The sequence below is a fragment of the Bufo bufo genome, chromosome 1 (assembly GCF_905171765.1).
Source record: "Bufo bufo chromosome 1, aBufBuf1.1, whole genome shotgun sequence".
Classification (NCBI taxonomy): Eukaryota; Metazoa; Chordata; class Amphibia; order Anura; family Bufonidae; genus Bufo; species Bufo bufo.
Genome location: NC_053389.1, coordinates 679,765,306 through 679,782,870, shown reverse-complemented (window position 1 = coordinate 679,782,870; position 17,565 = coordinate 679,765,306). Strand labels below are relative to the sequence as shown.

Below are 17,565 nucleotides of genomic sequence, written 5' to 3'. Positions count from 1 at the left end.
TGTTGTCCCAAATAGTCTGCAATATCTGGGTGATCAATAGGGTTTTTCTGCCGATAGATGAAAATAGTGTGTGTGAGGTGGGTTCTGTGGTGCCTTTCTGGCCACGTACCCCTTCTGAAATAATTTACATTAAAGGGGTTCTCGCTTTGGACATTCCCTCTTTGCCTCCTAATCACAAAGTGTCCCCCTCCTGCGACCTCAAGCAATCAGGTGTAATCTGTGTGGAAGCCTGGCAGTAAGTGGTCAGTGTCTCTGCATCGCCGCCATGACACACAGGTCATCCAAATGAATGGGTCTGCAGTAGAGGCCAGGTCCTTAACCACCTCCCGTCTGCCCATTGACTATAAACGTCCAGGAGGTGGATCTCTATTTCTGATAGCACGTTTTAAAACGTCCTGCAGCTTTCCCTCCTGTGCTCTGCCCCTGTACATAGAAACTCCATGACTAAGCTCCCTCCTGACAGCCAAGAACATGGAGCTTTACCCTGAGACCTTTTTTGCTGGTCTCCAGGCTTTTGATCGCTCTGACAAGCAGTCAGAGCGATCACAAATGCATCTACCATCTCCCTCTTATTACTGCCAGTCAGAGAGGGAGATCGGTATTTAAAGTAAGCATCGCGATCGTAATTCTTAACTGTAAGCCCTGGAGACCGATCAGCATGGTCTCCAGGGCATGTGAGCATTGTAATTTCCAGTTACAGCGCTCTGAAATGCTTGTACCGTCTCCCTCTCTGTAGCGCTGGCAGGAGAGGGAGATCGGTACATTCACACTCCAGCAGCGATCCCCCAGCAGCTGTTTACACTGGAGACAAATCAGCAGCATTGTCTCCAGAGCATGTGTTGTGAGCGCTGTAATCTGCAGTTACAGCGCTCAGAAAGGCTTGTACTGTCTTCCTCTCATTAGTGCTAGCAGGAGAGAGAGATCGGAACATTTACACTCACCCAGCAGCTGTTTTCACTGGAGTCTAATCAGCACGATCTCCAGGACATGTGACTGTCTGAGCCAGGAGAGTGCAGGAGCTGTGAGGTCTTTCAGAGACCTTGATCAGCCCTGCACTGAGGCTGTACAGCTCTGTATTCTGCTGTACAGCCTCTCTGGGGGTGCATTTCTCCTGTAACTGGGGCTACTATGTCAGCCCCAGTTATAGGAGAAATCAACAGGTGAAAAGAAAAAAAAAAAGTGAAGTTAAATGTCCCCCAGAGGTCTTGTATGACCTTATGGGGGACGCAAAGTGTAAAATAAAAAAAATAAAAATAAAATGTAAAAAAAAAATAAAAAATTTAGTTTTCACATGTAAAAAAAAAAATTCCCCAAGTAAGGAATAAAAAAAATAATAAAAAAATAGAAAAAATAAAATAAAATAGACATATTTGGTATTGCCGCGTCCGTGACGATCGGCTCTATAAATATATCACATAATAGACCCAGTCCAATAATCACCATAAAAAATAAAAATAAATAACTGTCAAAAAAAGCCATTTTTGTCACCTTACACCACAAAAAGTGCAACACCAAGTGATCAAAAAGGCGTATGTCCCACAAAATGGTACCAATAAAACCGTCACCTCATCCCGCAAAAAATGAGCCCCTACATGAGAAAATCTCTCAAAAAATAAAAAAACTATAGCTCTCAGAACATGGACACATTAAAACATATTTTTTTTGTTTCAAACAGGCTATTATTGGGTAAAACTTTAATAAATAAGAAAAAGTATACATATTAGGTATCGCCACGTCCGTAACAATCTGCTCTATAAAAATGTCACTTGACTGAGTGAACGCTTTAAAAATAAATAAATAAAAACTGTGCTAAAACAACAAATTTTTTGGTCACCTTGCCCCATAAAGTGTTATAATTAATGATCAAAAAATCATATGTACCCAAAAATAGTACCAATAAAACTGGCACCTTATTACCTAGTTTCCAAAATGGGGTCACTTTTTGGGAGTTTCTACTGTAAGGGTGCATCAGGGGGGCTTCAAATGGGACATGGCATCTAAAAGCCATGTAGAGTTCCTTTTCTTCTGCGCCCTGCCATGTGCCCATACAGCAGTTTATGACCACATGTGGGGTGTTTCTGTAAACTGCAGAATCTGGGTAATAAATATTGAGTTTTGTTTGGCTGTTAACCATCGATGTGTTAAAGAAGAAATTGGATTAACCACCTCCCGACCGCCTAACGCACGGATGCGTCCGGAAGGTGGTTGATTCATTCCTCCTGGACGCATCCGTGCGTCATCTCGCGAGACGCGAGATTTCCTGTGAACGCGCGCACACTGGCACGCGCTCACAGGAACGGAAGGTAAGAGAGTTGATCTCCAGCCTGCCAGCGGCGATCGTTCTCTGGCAGGCTGGAGATGTGATTTTTTTAACCCCTAACAGGTATATTAGACGCTCTTATGATAACAGCGTCTAATATACCTGCTACCTGGTCCTCTGGTGGTCCCCTTTGTTTGGATCGACCACCAGAGGACACAGGTAGCTCAGTAAAGTAGCACCAACCACCACTACACTACACTACACCCCCCCCCCCCGTCACTTATTAACCCCTTATTCACCCTTGATCACCCCTGATCACCCCATATAGACTCCCTGATCACCCCCCTGTCATTGATCACCCCCCTGTCATTGATCACCCCATATAGACTCCCTGATCACCCCCCTGTCATTGATCACCCCCCTGTAAGGCTCCATTCAGACATTTTTTTGGCCCAAGTTAGCGGAAATTATTATTTTTTTTCTTACAAAGTCATATTCCACTAACTTGTGTCAAAAAATAAAATCTCACATGAACTCACCATACCCCTCACGGAATCCAAATGCGTAAAATTTTTTAGACATTTATATTCCAGACTTCTTCTCACGCTTTAGGGCCCCTAGAATGCCAGGGCAGTATAAATACCCCACATGTGACCCCATTTCGGAAAGAAGACACCCCAAGGTATTCCGTGAGGGGCATATTGAGTCCATGAAAGATTGAAATTTTTGTCCCAAGTTAGCGGAAAGGGAGACTTTGTGAGAAAAAAATAAAAAATATCAATTTCCGCTAACTTGTGCCAAAAAAAATTAATTTCTATGAACTCGCCATGCCCCTCATTGAATACCTTGGGGTGTCTTCTTTCCAAAATGGGGTCACATGTGGGGTATTTATACTGCCCTGGCATTCTAGGGGCCCCAAAGCGTGAGAAGAAGTCTGGTATCCAAATGTCTAAAAATGCCCTCCTAAAAGGAATTTGGGCACCTTTGCGCATCTAGGCTGCAAAAAAGTGTCACACATCTGGTATCGCCGTATATGGGGAATGTGTTTTGGGGTGTCATTTTACATATACCCATGCTGGGTGAGAGAAATATCTTGGTCAAATGCCAACTTTGTATAAAAAAATGGGAAAAGTTGTCTTTTGCCAAGATATTTCTCTCACCCAGCATGGGTATATGTAAAATGACACCCCAAAACACATTCCCCAACTTCTCCTGAATACGGAGATACCACCTGTGTGACACTTTTTTGCAGCCTAGGTGGGCAAAGGGGCCCACATTCCAAAGTGCACCTTTAGGATTTCACAGGTCATTTACCTACTTACCACACATTAGGGCCCCTGGAAAATGCCAGGGCAGTATAACTACCCCACAAGTGACCCCATTTTGGAAAGAAGACACCCCAAGGTATTCCGTGAGGGGCATGGCGAGTTCCTAGAATTTTTTATTTTTTGTCACAAGTTAGTGGAAAATGATGATTTTTTTTTTTTTGATTTTTTTTTTCTTACAAAGTCTCATATTCCACTAACTTGTGACAAAAAATAAAAACTTCCATGAACTCACTATGCCCATCAGCGAATACCTTGGGGTGTCTTCTTTCCAAAATGGGGTCACTTGTGGGGTAGTTATACTGCCCTGGCATTCTAGGGGCCCAAATGTGTGGTAAGGAGTTTGAAATCAAATTCTGTAAAAAATGACCAGTGAAATCCGAAAGGTGCTCTTTGGAATATGGGCCCCTTTGCCCACCTAGGCTGCAAAAAAGTGTCACACATGTGGTATCTCTGTATTCAGGAGAAGTTGGGGAATGTGTTTTGGGGTGTCATTTTACATATACCCATGCTGGGTGAGAGAAATATCCTGGCAAAAGACAACTTTTCCCATTTTTTTATACAAAGTTGTCTTTTGCCAAGATATTTCTCTCACCCAGCATGGGTATATGTAAAATGACACCCCAAAACACATTCCCCAACTTCTCCTGAGTACGGAGATACCACATGTGTGACACTTTTTTGCAGCCTAGGTGGGCAAAGGGGCCCACATTCCAAAGAGCACCTTTCGGATTTCACCAGCCATTTTTTACAGAATTTGATTTCAAACTCCTTACCACACATTTGGGCCCCTAGAATGCCAGGGCAGTATAACTACCCCACAAGTGACCCTATTTTGGAAAGAAGACACCCCAAAGTATTCGCTGATGGGCATAGTGAGTTCATGGAAGTTTTTATTTTTTGTCACAAGTTAGTGGAATATGAGACTTAGTAAGAAAAAAATAAATAAAAAATCATCATTTTCCGCTAACTTGTGACAAAAAATAATAAGTTCTATGAACTCACTATGCCCATCAGCGAATACCTTAAGGTGTCTACTTTCCAAAATGGGGTCATTTGTGGGGTGTTTGTACTGTCTGGGCGTTGTAGAACCTCAGGAAACATGACAGGTGCTCAGAAAGTCAGAGCTGCTTCAAAAAGCGGAAATTCACATTTTTGTACCATAGTTTGTAAACGCTATAACTTTTACCCAAACCATTTTTTTTTTTACCCAAACATTTTTTTTTTTATCAAAGACATGTAGAACAATAAATTTAGAGCAAAATTTATATATGGATCTCGTTTTTTTTTGCAAAATTTTACAACTGAAAGTGAAAAATGTCATTTTTTTGCAAAAAAAATCGTTAAATTTCGATTAATACCAAAAAATGTAAAAATGTCAGCAGCAATGAAATACCACCAAATGAAAGCTCTATTAGTGAGAAGAAAAGGAGGTAAAATTCATTTGGGTGGTAAGTTGCATGACCGAGCAATAAACGGTGAAAGTAGTGTAGGTCAGAAGTGTAAAAAGTGGCCTGGTCTTTCAGGGTGTTTAAGCTAAGGGGGCAGAGGTGGTTAAAATGGAAAATCTTCCAAAAAAGTGAAATTTAAAAATTTGATCTCCATTTTCCTTTAATTCTTGTGGAACGCCTAAAGGGTTAACAAAGTTTGTAAAATCGGTTTTAAGTAACTTGAGGGGTGTAGTTTCTACAATGGGGTCATTTATGGGGGTATCCACTATGTAGGCCCCACAAAGTGACTTCAGACCTGAACTGGTCCTTAAAAAGTGGGTTTTGGCAATTTTCTTAAAAATGTGAAGAATTGCTTCTAAACTTCTAAGCCTTCTAACGTCCTAAAAAAATAAAATGACATTTCCAAAATGATGCCAACATAAAGTAGACATATGGGGAATGTTAAGTAATAAATATTTTATGAGGTATCACTTTCTGTTTAAAAAGCAGAGGAATTGAAATTTTGAAAATTGCAAATTATTCAAAATTTTGGGTAAATTTGGGATTTTTTCATAAATAAAGGTGAAATATATTGCCTCAAATTTATGACTATCATGAAGTACAATGTGTCACGAGAAAACAATCTCTGAATGATTTGGATAAGTAAAGGCGTTCCAAAGTTATTACCACATAAAGTGAGATAGGTCAGTTTTGCAAAATTAGGCCTGGTCAGGAAGGGGGCAAATGGCCGGATGTGAAGTGGGTAAGAGCAAGAGACACCACTCCGTCTATACTCTGGCCAAAAGGTGAGGATTCTGAACACAGGACACTCTTAACTTTTTAGACTGGACAACCTATTTAAAGTAGCCCAGAGGTTATGATCCTGCACTTTTCTCTGCCAGGATGAGACAGTGGTTGTATCGCCTAGAGACATGGAGGTGGCGGGGATTTATTAAGCTCTGCACTCCAGAATGCGTGCAATAATGTTGCAACATTTTGCATTTTAACACCACTCCAGTTTTGAAAAGTGGGTGAGAATGTAGTTTGGTACAAAAGATAAATCCCAGCAGCTGTGTCTTTCAAATAAGCTTCTTTTTTATTTTTTCTTCATAAAGCAGAAAGTCCTACAACCAGGACGCGTTTCGGCATGCAAGCCTTTTTCAACAGGTACATCCATAAAATAAATCAAAACTTATATATAGGGTCTAGTTCAGCCCATTCATGACGTCTCCACCCAGTGGGTGGTATTTTAAATGAATAATTAATCAATCAATTAATGATAGCAGGTGAAAAACAAAGCAACATATGTCATGGGTTATATTCTACCTTATTGGAGAATCTATATATCCTTTTCATCACATGGCAGCGGTCTAAAAAGAATACATGAAAATATAATAAATGTATCTATATATTTCAAATATTATGCATCAACAAAATTTCATAAATGTGCGACCTCATACTCCCTATTAAGACCCCTTGGGTGCAGTGTATCCAGGGTATGGATCCAAAAAGCCTCTCTTCTGAGGAGAAGCCTTTTGACATCCCACCCTCTCCTTGGTCTCTTTACCTGTTCTAATATTTGAAAACGTAACTGTGCGACAGTATGTTTGTATTCCTCAAAGTGACATGGAACCGGTAACATGAGTTTTTTTGTCCTAATATCAGATTTATGTTTACTGATGCGATCCTTCACTGCCTGCATTGTCTCACCCCACATATAATAGGCCGCAAGGACATTTAATAAGGTATATAACATTTGCGGAATCACAGGTAAAAAAACCCTTTATACCAAAGCTTTTACCAGTATGAGGATGATGAAACGAAGGACCTTTAATTACATGTGAGCACTGGAGACAATGCAGGCAGGGAAATGTACCCATCCGCGGCGAGGATATCCGCTGTTGTTTCAACATTGCTTTTGTACTGCCTAAGTCTGCATGAACCAATTTGTCACGATAGTTCAAATTCTTTTTATTGCAGATGAGAGGTGAGTGTTTAAATTCATCAACCTGAGGGTACGCTTTATTTAACAGGTGCCAATGTTTCCTGACTATATTATCAATGCCTGTATTGAATGGATGGAATTTATGGATAAAAGCTATCCTGGATTTATCTCCATCTAATGAGGCCCTCACCCCTTCCCTCCCTTCTCTAGCTGTTTTTAGAATACTCAATGGATAACCGCGTTCACAAAATCTCTCTGTCATTTCAGTGATCCTTATTTTTTGTACAGCCGGGTCTGAGACTATTCTTTCTACTCTCTGATATTGTGATTTGGGAATGGCTTTTTTAAGGGACAATGGGTGGGCACTCTTATAATGTAATATACTGTTTCTATCCGTGACCTTACGATAAATGTCAGTGGATAAATGACCCCCAAGGTTTTTGATGACTTTAGTGTCTAAAAAGCTCACCTGGTTTATGTCACAGGTAACTGTGAACTGTAGACCCTCAACTGCAATATTTAAATCATTCATGAAATCAGCTAGGGTGTAGTTTGGTAAGCCTGGTGAGCTGATTTAAAGGGGTTGGCCAGTTTTTTTTTATGTCATGGCCTATCCTCGGACAGGACATCCCTAGCTGGTTGGCAGAAGTATGACCCCCCCCTTCCTGCCGGTCACCTGATCTGTGTCTCTCCATCACCTGAAGTCAGCACCAGAAACATTGTAGAGGCACTAGCTCTCTATTTCAGCCCTGCTCCCATTGAAGTCAACATGAACTTATTTTTTTGTCCGCATCCAATCTGCATTTTTTGCAGGTTGGAAAGTCTGATGCGGGACACTGTGTGCTGTCCACATCCGTTTGTCTATTCTGTGGCATCCACAAAAATATAAAACATGTCCTATTTTTGTCCGCATTAAAGGGAACCTGTCACCAGTTTTATGGTGTCCTAACTAAGGGCAACATAAATAAGTGATTGATTCTCTTAGCACAATGCTGGGTCACTTTCTTTAATTGACCCAGTCAACCTTGTATTGAAAAGCTCCAGCTCATAATGATGAGTCCTGAATATTCATGAGCTCCTGACTCTCCCCGCCTACCTGCTGCTGATTGACAGTTATTTTCCATATGAATCAGCAGCAGGTGGGCAGGGGAGTGGCTATAGCTCTGAATTAAATATACGCTGGACTCAAATCAGCTCATTAGCATGCGGTATCTTTGTGTGTATATTATGAGGTAACCATCTGTCAGTGAATACATCTAAGGCACTTTTTAGTAGTTAAAGATTGTATATAATTAGTTAGATTATAATCAAATATCCACATGACAGGTTCCCTTTAAGGACAAAGATAGGACTGTCCTATTATGGGCCGGCCATTCCGTTTCGCAGAATGCATATTGCCAGTATCCATGTTTTGTGGATCCGCAATTTGCAGACCGCAAAACAGGCAACGGTCGTGTGCATGAGCCCTTAAAGATGCACCAAATCTATCAAACCTTGTGCAGCATCTGATACATTTGGCACAAATCTCCTCCATGGTGTGTATACCCTCAGCTGTCTCTGTAATGGAGTGAATCTGTTCAGTGTGGCACTTACAGTGGGATGCGAAAGTTTGGGCAACCTTGTTAATCGTCATGATTTTCCTGTATAAATCGTTGGTTGTTACGATAAAAAATGTCAGTTAAATATATCATATAGGAGACACACACAGTGATATTTGAGAAGTGAAATGAAGTTTATTGGATTTACAGAAAGTGTGCTATAATTGTTTAAACAAAATTAGGCAGGTGCATAAATTTGGGCACTGTTGTCATTTTATTGATTCCAAAACCTTTAGAACTAATTATTGGAACTCAAATTGGCTTGGTAAGCTCAGTGACCCCTGACCTACATACACAGGTGAATCCAATTATGAGAAAGAGTATTTAAGGGGGTCAGTTGTAAGTTTCCCTCCTCTTTTAATTTTCTCTGAAGAGTAGCAACATGGGGGTCTCAAAACAACTCTCAAATGACCTGAAGACAAAGGTTGTTCACCATCATGGTTTAGGGGAAGGATACAGAAAGCTGTCTCAGAGATTTCAGCTGTCTGTTTCCACAGTTAGGAACATATTGAGGAAATGGAAGACCACAGGCTAAGTTCAAGTTAAGGCTTGAAGTTGCAGACCAAGAAAAATCTCAGATAGACAGAAGCGACGAATGGTGAGAACAGTCAGAGTCAAGCCACAGACCAGCACCAAAGACCTACAACATCATCTTGCTGCAGATGGAGTCACTGTGCATCGTTCAACCATTCGGCGCACTTTACACAAGGAGATGCTGTATGCGAGAGTGATGCAGAGGAAGCCTTTTCTCCACCCACAGCACAAAAAGTGCCGCTTGAGGTGGGCTAAAGCACATTTGGACAAGCCAGCTTCATTTTGGAATAAGGTGCTGTGGACTGATGAAACTAAAATTGAGTTATTTGGCCATAACAAGGGGCGTTATGCATGGAGGAAAAAGAACACAGCATTCCAAGAAAAACACCTGCTACCTACAGTAAAATATGGTGGTGGTTCCATCATGCTGTGGGGCTGTGTGGCCAGTGCAGGGACTGGGAATCTTGTCAAAGTTGAGGAACGCATGGATTCCACTCAGTATCAGCAGATTCTGGAGACCAATGTCCAGGAATCAGTGACAAAGCTGAAGCTGCGCCGGGGCTGGATCTTTCAACAAGACAACGACCCTAAACACTGCTCAAAATCCACTAAGGCATTTATGCAGAGGAACAAGTACAACGTTCTGGAATGGCCATCTCAGTCCCCAGACCTGAATATAATAGAAAATCTGTGGTGTGACTTAAAGAGAGCTGTCCATGCTCGGAAGCCATCAAACCTGAATGAACTAAAGATGTTTTGTAAAGAGGAATCGTCCAAAATACCTTCAACCAGAATCCAGACTCTCATTGGAACCTACAGGAAGCGTTTAGAGGCTGTAATTTCTACAAAAGGAGGATCTACTAAATATTGATTTCATTTCTTTTTTGTGGTGCCCAAATTTATGCACCTCCCTAATTTTGTTTAAACAATTATAGCACACTTTCTGTAAATCCAATAAACTTCATTTCACTTCTCAAATATCACTGTGTGTGTCTCCTATATGATATATTTAACTGACATTTTTTATCGTAACAACCAACGATTTATACAGGAAAATCATGACGATTAACAAGGTTGCCCAAACTTTCGCATCCCACTGTATATAATGAGAAGAAGGATGCTATGCGTCTGCCTTACTATTTTACCAGACATAGAGAGGAATAGTGTGTGCAAGCGCTTTCCTTCTACTAATGTTTTGTAAAACCTTTTTGACAGATCCCTCGTGTAGATGGAGACTATGACCTGAAGACCCCAAAGGACATGGCATATGTTTACAGTGGGGCTTACACACCGCTAAGTTGCAAAATCATAGAGCAGGTAAGACAATGTGGAAAAGTAAATTGTAATGATCCTGGACCCTCTGTCTGAGACCTGACCTTGTGACGTGGTGCAGAGTCTAGATCAGGCATGCTCAACCTGCGACCCTCCAACTGTTGCAAAACTACAACTCCCAGCATGCCCGAACAGCCTACAGCTATCAGCCTACAGCAGGGCATTGTGGGAGTTGTAGTTTAACAACAGCTGGAGGGCTGCAGGTTGAGCATGCCTGGTCTAGATACAGAAAAGGTTACAGAATCTTTTCCCATAAAACTGTATATCAAGATCTTTTTAATCTGTCTTTAAAAGAACGTTCCCAGAAAGACCTCCTCCTTCGTTCTTTGCCTGTTGTCATTGAACATCGACCAGTTTGAAGCTGGAAAGCCCAATATGTACTAAATTGTGTTCAGCTGCATCTACAAGGAGATTGTTCACCAGACGATCCTTTGTTCAGACATCTACTTCTATCTGATGTGTATGACCACCATAACGTGCTACCTCAGTATGTAGATCACTATGCCATGTGTTTACAAGTGTATGGATTTTCAGGTTTTGGTACGTAAAGGTTGGACAGGTCTTGAAGAAGTGACACGTCTACTCCATAGCATTGAATTTGCAGGTATTTATTTTTTCCTATAAAATTACAATGTTAAAAAACCAACAGTCCGACAGAAGTTTGTGAACCTAAAATGAACTTTGCTTCTATATGCAGAACAACTCTCGGAGAGAAATTCTTTTTCGGATTCTCACAGAACCATTGTCGTAGTTTTCCTTGGCGGATGCACGTTTTCAGAGATCTCTGCTTTGAGATTTCTAGGAAAAGAAATAGGTACAACCCATGTAATGTAAAACATTAGTAGTCAGATTGAATGTCGTAATTAGGGACGAGCGAACCTGAACTTTACAGGTTCGGCGTCGTTCTCGCAGTGGAGGAATCCCGTTATGGATTCCGTTATAACGGAACTCTATGACAGAATGCAAAATGGCATTTAAAGGCATTCTGTTTTGATCCGTCATAATATAAGTCCATGGCCAAGCATAACTGATCCATCTGGTTTCCGTTATGCAGGATGGAAAACAAAGTCCTGTCGACAGGAAAACAGACGGATCTGTTATGCTTGGCCAAAGACTTCTATTATGACGGATCAAAACAGAATGCCTTTAAAAGGCTTCCATTTTGCATTCTGTCATAGAGTTCCATTATAACGGAATCCATAACGGGATTCCTCCACTGCGAGAACTACGCTGAACCTGTAAAGTTCGGGTTCGCTCATCCCTAGTTGTAATCTGTCCTACACTTCTGTGATCATCACGGATCGGGGTAGATTTTTATCCTTTGGAAGTAAAGACTGAGGGGGAGATTTGTCAAAACAGGTAGAAAGGAAAACTGGCTTAGTTGCCCATAGCAACCCATCAGATTCTACCTTTCATTTTTCACAGCTCCTTTGGGAAATGAAAGGTGAAATCTGATTGGTTGCTATGAGCAACTAAGCCAGTTTTCCTTTACACCACTTTTGATAAATCTCCCCCTGAAGGTTCCCACGCAATGATGGCAAGGAGAGATTTTCATTAATAAAATGCTTAAAACCAAAATACCTCTAATTTCTGTATATGTATTATTTTAGATTCATTCACACTTGTTAAAAACAAGTATTGTAGTATATTCACATATAGATTTCTGCAAGTGAAAATCTGTTCCACTTTCGGAATGGGGTTGTTTCTGCCGCGCATCCATGGGTTTCTGCAATTTCCATTCAGATGTATGGAACAGTCTCAGAAATTTTGAATCCAGCTTGCACCACCTCTGTTGTATAGAGCTGTTTATGGCGGAACCTCAGAGTCTGCCTGTGTCTGGTGTATTTGCAGATTACAGGCTGTCATATAGCGTCTGCAAAGTGCAAAGAATGTTTTTTACCTGCAGCCCCACTCTAAGGCCTCATGCACACGACCGTGCCGTTTTTTGCGGTCCGCATCTTGCGGATCCACAAAAAACAGATGCCGCCCGTATGCCTTCCGCAATTTGCGGAACGATACAGGAGGCCCATTATAGAAATGCCTATTCTTGTCCGCAAAACGAACATGTGTCAGGCCTCATAATTTTTGCGGGGACACGGAACGGAGCAACAGATGCGGACAGCACACAGAGTGCTGTCCGCATCTTTTCGGACCCATTGAAATGAATAGTTCCGTATACGGAATCAAAATACGGCCCGTATACGGAACGCAAAAAACATTTGTGTGCATGACCCCTAAGACTTTTTTTGTGTGGATTTTGGTACAGATTCTGCACCTAAGGGCTCATGTACATGACTGTAAGTATTTTGTGGGCTGCAAATTGCAGCTTCGTCCGTGTTGCATTTTTGCGCACTCCTTGGCCCTGATTTATCATACCTTCACTCCAGAATTCTGACGTTAGAAAGTCACAAAATAGGGCTTTTCCACCTTTTGGCACTCCTGCAAAATTTAAGCGATTACGCGAAAATTTGCGACTTTTTACACTCACCTTTTCATTTTTACACCACTCACTCCAGTTTTGTAATATGGGTGGGAAAGTGGGTGTGGTTAGAAATGTTAACGAGTTTCACCCCAGATTTATCATTGCGACTTTTTTTAAAAAGTCACAAATAAGTCGCAATCTCACTCCAGGAGGAGGGTGGAGTAGGAAAACTGGAGGAGCTTCTCTAGGTTTAAGGACAATGAGACATTTGATAAATGTGGCACAAAGTAGACCAACACAGACTCAAGCAAAACTGACTTCAAATATTCCCCTCATGATAAATTCCCCCCATTGACTTCAATGAGCCACTTTTACGGCCAATTATAGGACATGTTCTATCTTTTTGCAGAATGGACACACAGATGTGGAAAGGACATGGATGATCTGTGTGCTTTCCACATCCGTATGTCCGTCCTGCAAAACCATGGACCCACTGAAGTCAACTGGTTTGCAAACAAACATGCGAACAGAACACGAACCACATCCTTATTTTGTGGACTGCAAAACGCAGATGGTCGCATGCCTGAGGCCTAAAATTCACACACCCATGTGTGTGGTTTTTTGCTGCTTGCGTTTTTAAAAACCATAGTATGGAAAAAAGGAGTGGCGCACAGAAAAATTCCCTTTAAATTTAATTTTGCTTCACTTTTCTCATTGACGTCACAGGGACGAAAGTCACTGAGAAAAGTGCATGCATATACTCATTTTTCCACGCTATACCATGCATTTTAGTGCTAGAACTGTATCTTATTAGTCTTTTTTGTTTTTATTTTTAGGTCACAAATTTGTCTTCCTAACCACAGCAATTACCAATGGGGCCCGGCTACTGGAATCAATGGCAGAGACCAAGTCATGAGTCGTCAGTCATCTTTTCTTTCCAGGACTCCATCACGGCATGAACTGTTAGCCACTGGGATTTTTTTAGGAACTAAAAGCTGTGACCACACGGGAACCTCCTAGTAATCTAACACATGAGGTCTCTGTCCAAATCATCTGGTGTATGAAAAATGATCGCTCCTCTAGGAAATGATTGAAGGTATCTTGCAGATGACTATGGGATAAGACTGTCCGAAAGAAGCCTCTCCTGATGTCACTGTCTCATATGATGGAAATTCTTCAAACGCTTACATAAATGGCCTTCAATTTCCAATTTTATTGGATGAAACTTTTTTCCCTTTTTACTAGACCATGGGGATTCTTGTAAATATACCATTTTGGAGAGGCCTATTCTATACAGCCCAAAGTTTCTTCTCATGTGCCAGCTAATTACAGTACACATCACACATCTGAATGTTTTAAGGAATTTTTTGTAAAAAAAGAAAATCAATATTCCAGTTGCCAATAAGTCTGATGCGCACCTCCAGCCATCACACTGCCAACTAAAACTTTCCTCGTGCTTCAGAGGGAGCAAAGGGCTGTTTTTTTTGTTGCTTTTTTTAAATTACATTAGACTAAATGAATATACAGCATATAAGGGGCAAATGAAACTAACTGAGAAATGACGGTGATATCCAGAAGGTCGCTTTCATTTATTAACATGTTGCACAGAAGCTTATGATCTGAATGGTAAATAGATGGACATTTTGGCCAATATTTACTAGGGCATTTTGCCAAAATTCAGTCGCAAGTTGCACCTTCCTTTTGGCGCAGATCATTTTAGAAATATGTATTATTGATTTGTGCCAAAAAGGAGATGTTTGCACCTTGCTAGTCACTTAAAGGGGTTCTGCAGTTTGCTTAAACTGATGATCTATCCTCTGGATAGATCATCAGCATCTGATTGCCGGGGGTCCGACACTCGGGACCCCCGCCGATCAGCTGTTTGCGAAGGCAGTGGCGCTCCAGCAGCGCCACGGCCTTCTCGTTGTTTACCACTGGCCCAGTGACGTCACGACTAGTATGGCCTGGGCGCAGCTAAGCTCTGTTCACTTGAATGGAGCTTAGCCGCACCCAGGCCAGTGATACTAGTCATGACGTCACTGGGCCGGCGGTAAACAGTGAGAGGGCCGCAGCGCTGCTGGAGCGCCGCTGCCTTCTCAAACAGCTGATCGGTGGGGGTCCCAGGTGTCCGACTCCCGCCGACCAGATGCTGATAATCTATCCAGAGGATAGATCATCAGTTTAAAAAAACCGCAGAACCCCTTTAAAGTAGCTTAGATAAGTGGGCCAGGTTAGATGGATTTGTAAAATACACCTGATTTATTCATGGTATGTGCCAGGTTTTTGGCGCAAAAAAAATACCGTAAAGCTATACCAGCCTTGAACTGGTATAAGTAATATAAAATGTCTAACGTCTAGATATATATGGCACAGCCTGCACCACTGTGATGAACTTGGCGCATCTTGTGAAGGCAGACTCTACGTTTATGCTGCTACAGATCATTAGTAAATGTAGACCTGTGTATCTATTCATCTGATGAGTTTAGTGTATGTGGTAGGCCAGTGATGGTGAACCTTTTAGAGACCAAGTGCCCAAACTGCAACTCAAAACCCACATATTTATCACAAAGTGCCAACACGGCAATTTTAACCTGAATACTACAGCCCAGTATAGTATATCCTCCATGTACTTTATCATTTCGCTATAATGGCCTGCCTACAGTCAGCTCATTTCGCTCATCTCTGCTTGGTTAAAAAAAAAAAATAACATAAAAAATTGTGCTCATGATCCCCATCTTAAAGAGGTTTTCCGACACCCGGGACCCCTGCCGATCAGCTGTTTGAGAAGGCAGTGGGGCTCGCAGTAGCGCCTCGGCCTTCTCTCAGCTTGACGTAGGCCATGAGACATCACGTGGCCTAGGAGCAGCTCAGCTCCATAGAAGTGAATGGGGCTGAGCTGCGATACCAGGCATAGCCACTGTACTATGTACAGGGGATAGATCATCAATATAAAAGTAAGAAAACCCCTTTAAGGGTTCTTCACACACAAAACGCACAAAAAATGTGCTTCAATAATTTTTAAAGTGTTTTTCTGTCCGCTGAGTGGACAGTCCTGGTTCTGGTGTGTAGAGCCAGAGACCTGGAAGTTGAAAGAATCAGGGATCATAGCGAAACGGTGGCAGTGGGGGGATCGGTAAGGTGAGTACAGACACAGAAGATTTCCCTTGGAAAACCCTTTAAAACACTGTTTTGAGGTGGGTGGTGCTTTTTATTTTATTGCATTATGCACCAGTTTTTTTATTTTATTTAACAAAATGGTTTTGACTTATAAACAGCAAAAAAAAAAAAATACAATGGCTGTACACATGATTTAAATGCCAATTTTAATTAGGGATAAATCTATTTGGTGCAATTAGTTTGAAGTGCTGACAGTCAGAAGTACAGATTTTTGAGAATTACGGGAAGTGTGTGAGGTATACATATGTGTCCATGTGAGTGAGTCTATAGATACGGCCAAGTATGTGACCAATCTTGTGCTATAGCTGCTTATAATATGGTCTATATGTTTACTGTGTCCATATATGAACCCCTCGTGGTGATTGCTATACATATATGTGACTTAGGGCCTTATTACACCTACAGATTCTGCAGGCGATTGTCGGAAGGGAAGCGTGCTTTTCCAACATTTGCCTGCTCGCTAGAGGAGGAGACCGCTGCTATTACATGCAGCGATCTCCTCCTCGGTATGCAGAGGAGCGATCGCTATTGCCATTGCTTGTCCCCATACTGAAGCACTGTTTGCCGGCAGCAGATCGCTGATTACACGGCACAATCTGCCGCCGGCAAACAGTGATTTTTAAACATGTTGAAATACTCCAATTACTTGATGAACGAGCGTGATCAGGTAATCTGCGCTCGTTAAGGAGCGTTTATACGAACGCTGGTTAGAGATGATCTTAGCGATTATCTGTAGGTGTAGTAGGGCCGTTTCAATGGCTGCACAAATTAAAGGATTCATTTGTATATTTGAATTAGACAATGTATTGTGTATATGTTCTATGTTGTGGTTCCTACACCAGTGATGTGAGCAGGTTCAGGAGTGGGTACTAAAGGATATACTTCTCTGCTTTATATCCACTCCTGGGTCTGGTGCTAAAAAACTGCATTAAAACCTACTTGTATGATTCCAGTCTTAAAGGGATTGGCCCACAAAAACATTTATTACCCATCCACAGAATAGGAGATAAATGTATGATGGCTGGAGGTCCAACCGCTGGAACTCCCACCAATGTCACAAGAACAGAGGTCCTGTGGCCCCTGAATGGCGTGATGTTCACACATGCATGCTGCATCTCCTTTCAGTCTCTATGAGAATGATGGATATAGTGTTCCCATAGACTTTAAATTGAGTCCTATAGACTTTGAATTGATCCGCACCGCGCATGCGTTACCATTGCTCAGTTCAGGGGGAGGGGGGCAGGACCCCTGTTCTCGTGATCATGCAGATGCCTTCTTATTTTTTTCCTTGCCACAGGTGATGATGATAATTATATATATATATTGGGAAAGTGTTTTCAACAGAACATACTGTCACGGTGAGAAGATCGGATAGACTTGCTGCATGTTAGGCTATCTGACAGGTCTCTCTGTTTTCCTCTTTGTATGTTGTTGTTTGGCAGGATCTCACCTCTCCTCAGGTTTATCGGTGATGAGGCTCTATTTAGGTCCGCCTTACACTGCTGACCATGCAGTTGATATTTCCTCTGGGAGTTGCTAGAG

At 41.7% G+C, this 17,565-nt stretch overlaps 1 protein-coding gene across 1 annotated transcript in view; it reads left to right on the top strand.

The window, feature by feature from the left end:
* VPS33B (VPS33B late endosome and lysosome associated) overlaps positions 1–14,201 on the top strand; it is a 53,442-nt gene extending 39,241 nt beyond the window's left edge. The window contains exons 21-24 of the mRNA XM_040414123.1: positions 10,308–10,409; positions 10,959–11,028; positions 11,122–11,238; positions 13,683–14,201. Coding sequence (XP_040270057.1) covers positions 10,308–10,409; positions 10,959–11,028; positions 11,122–11,238; positions 13,683–13,762 — 369 coding nt within the window. The 3' untranslated portion in view covers positions 13,763–14,201. The remainder of the gene's footprint in view (positions 1–10,307; positions 10,410–10,958; positions 11,029–11,121; positions 11,239–13,682) is intronic.
* The last annotated feature ends 3,364 nt before the right edge of the window (positions 14,202–17,565 follow it).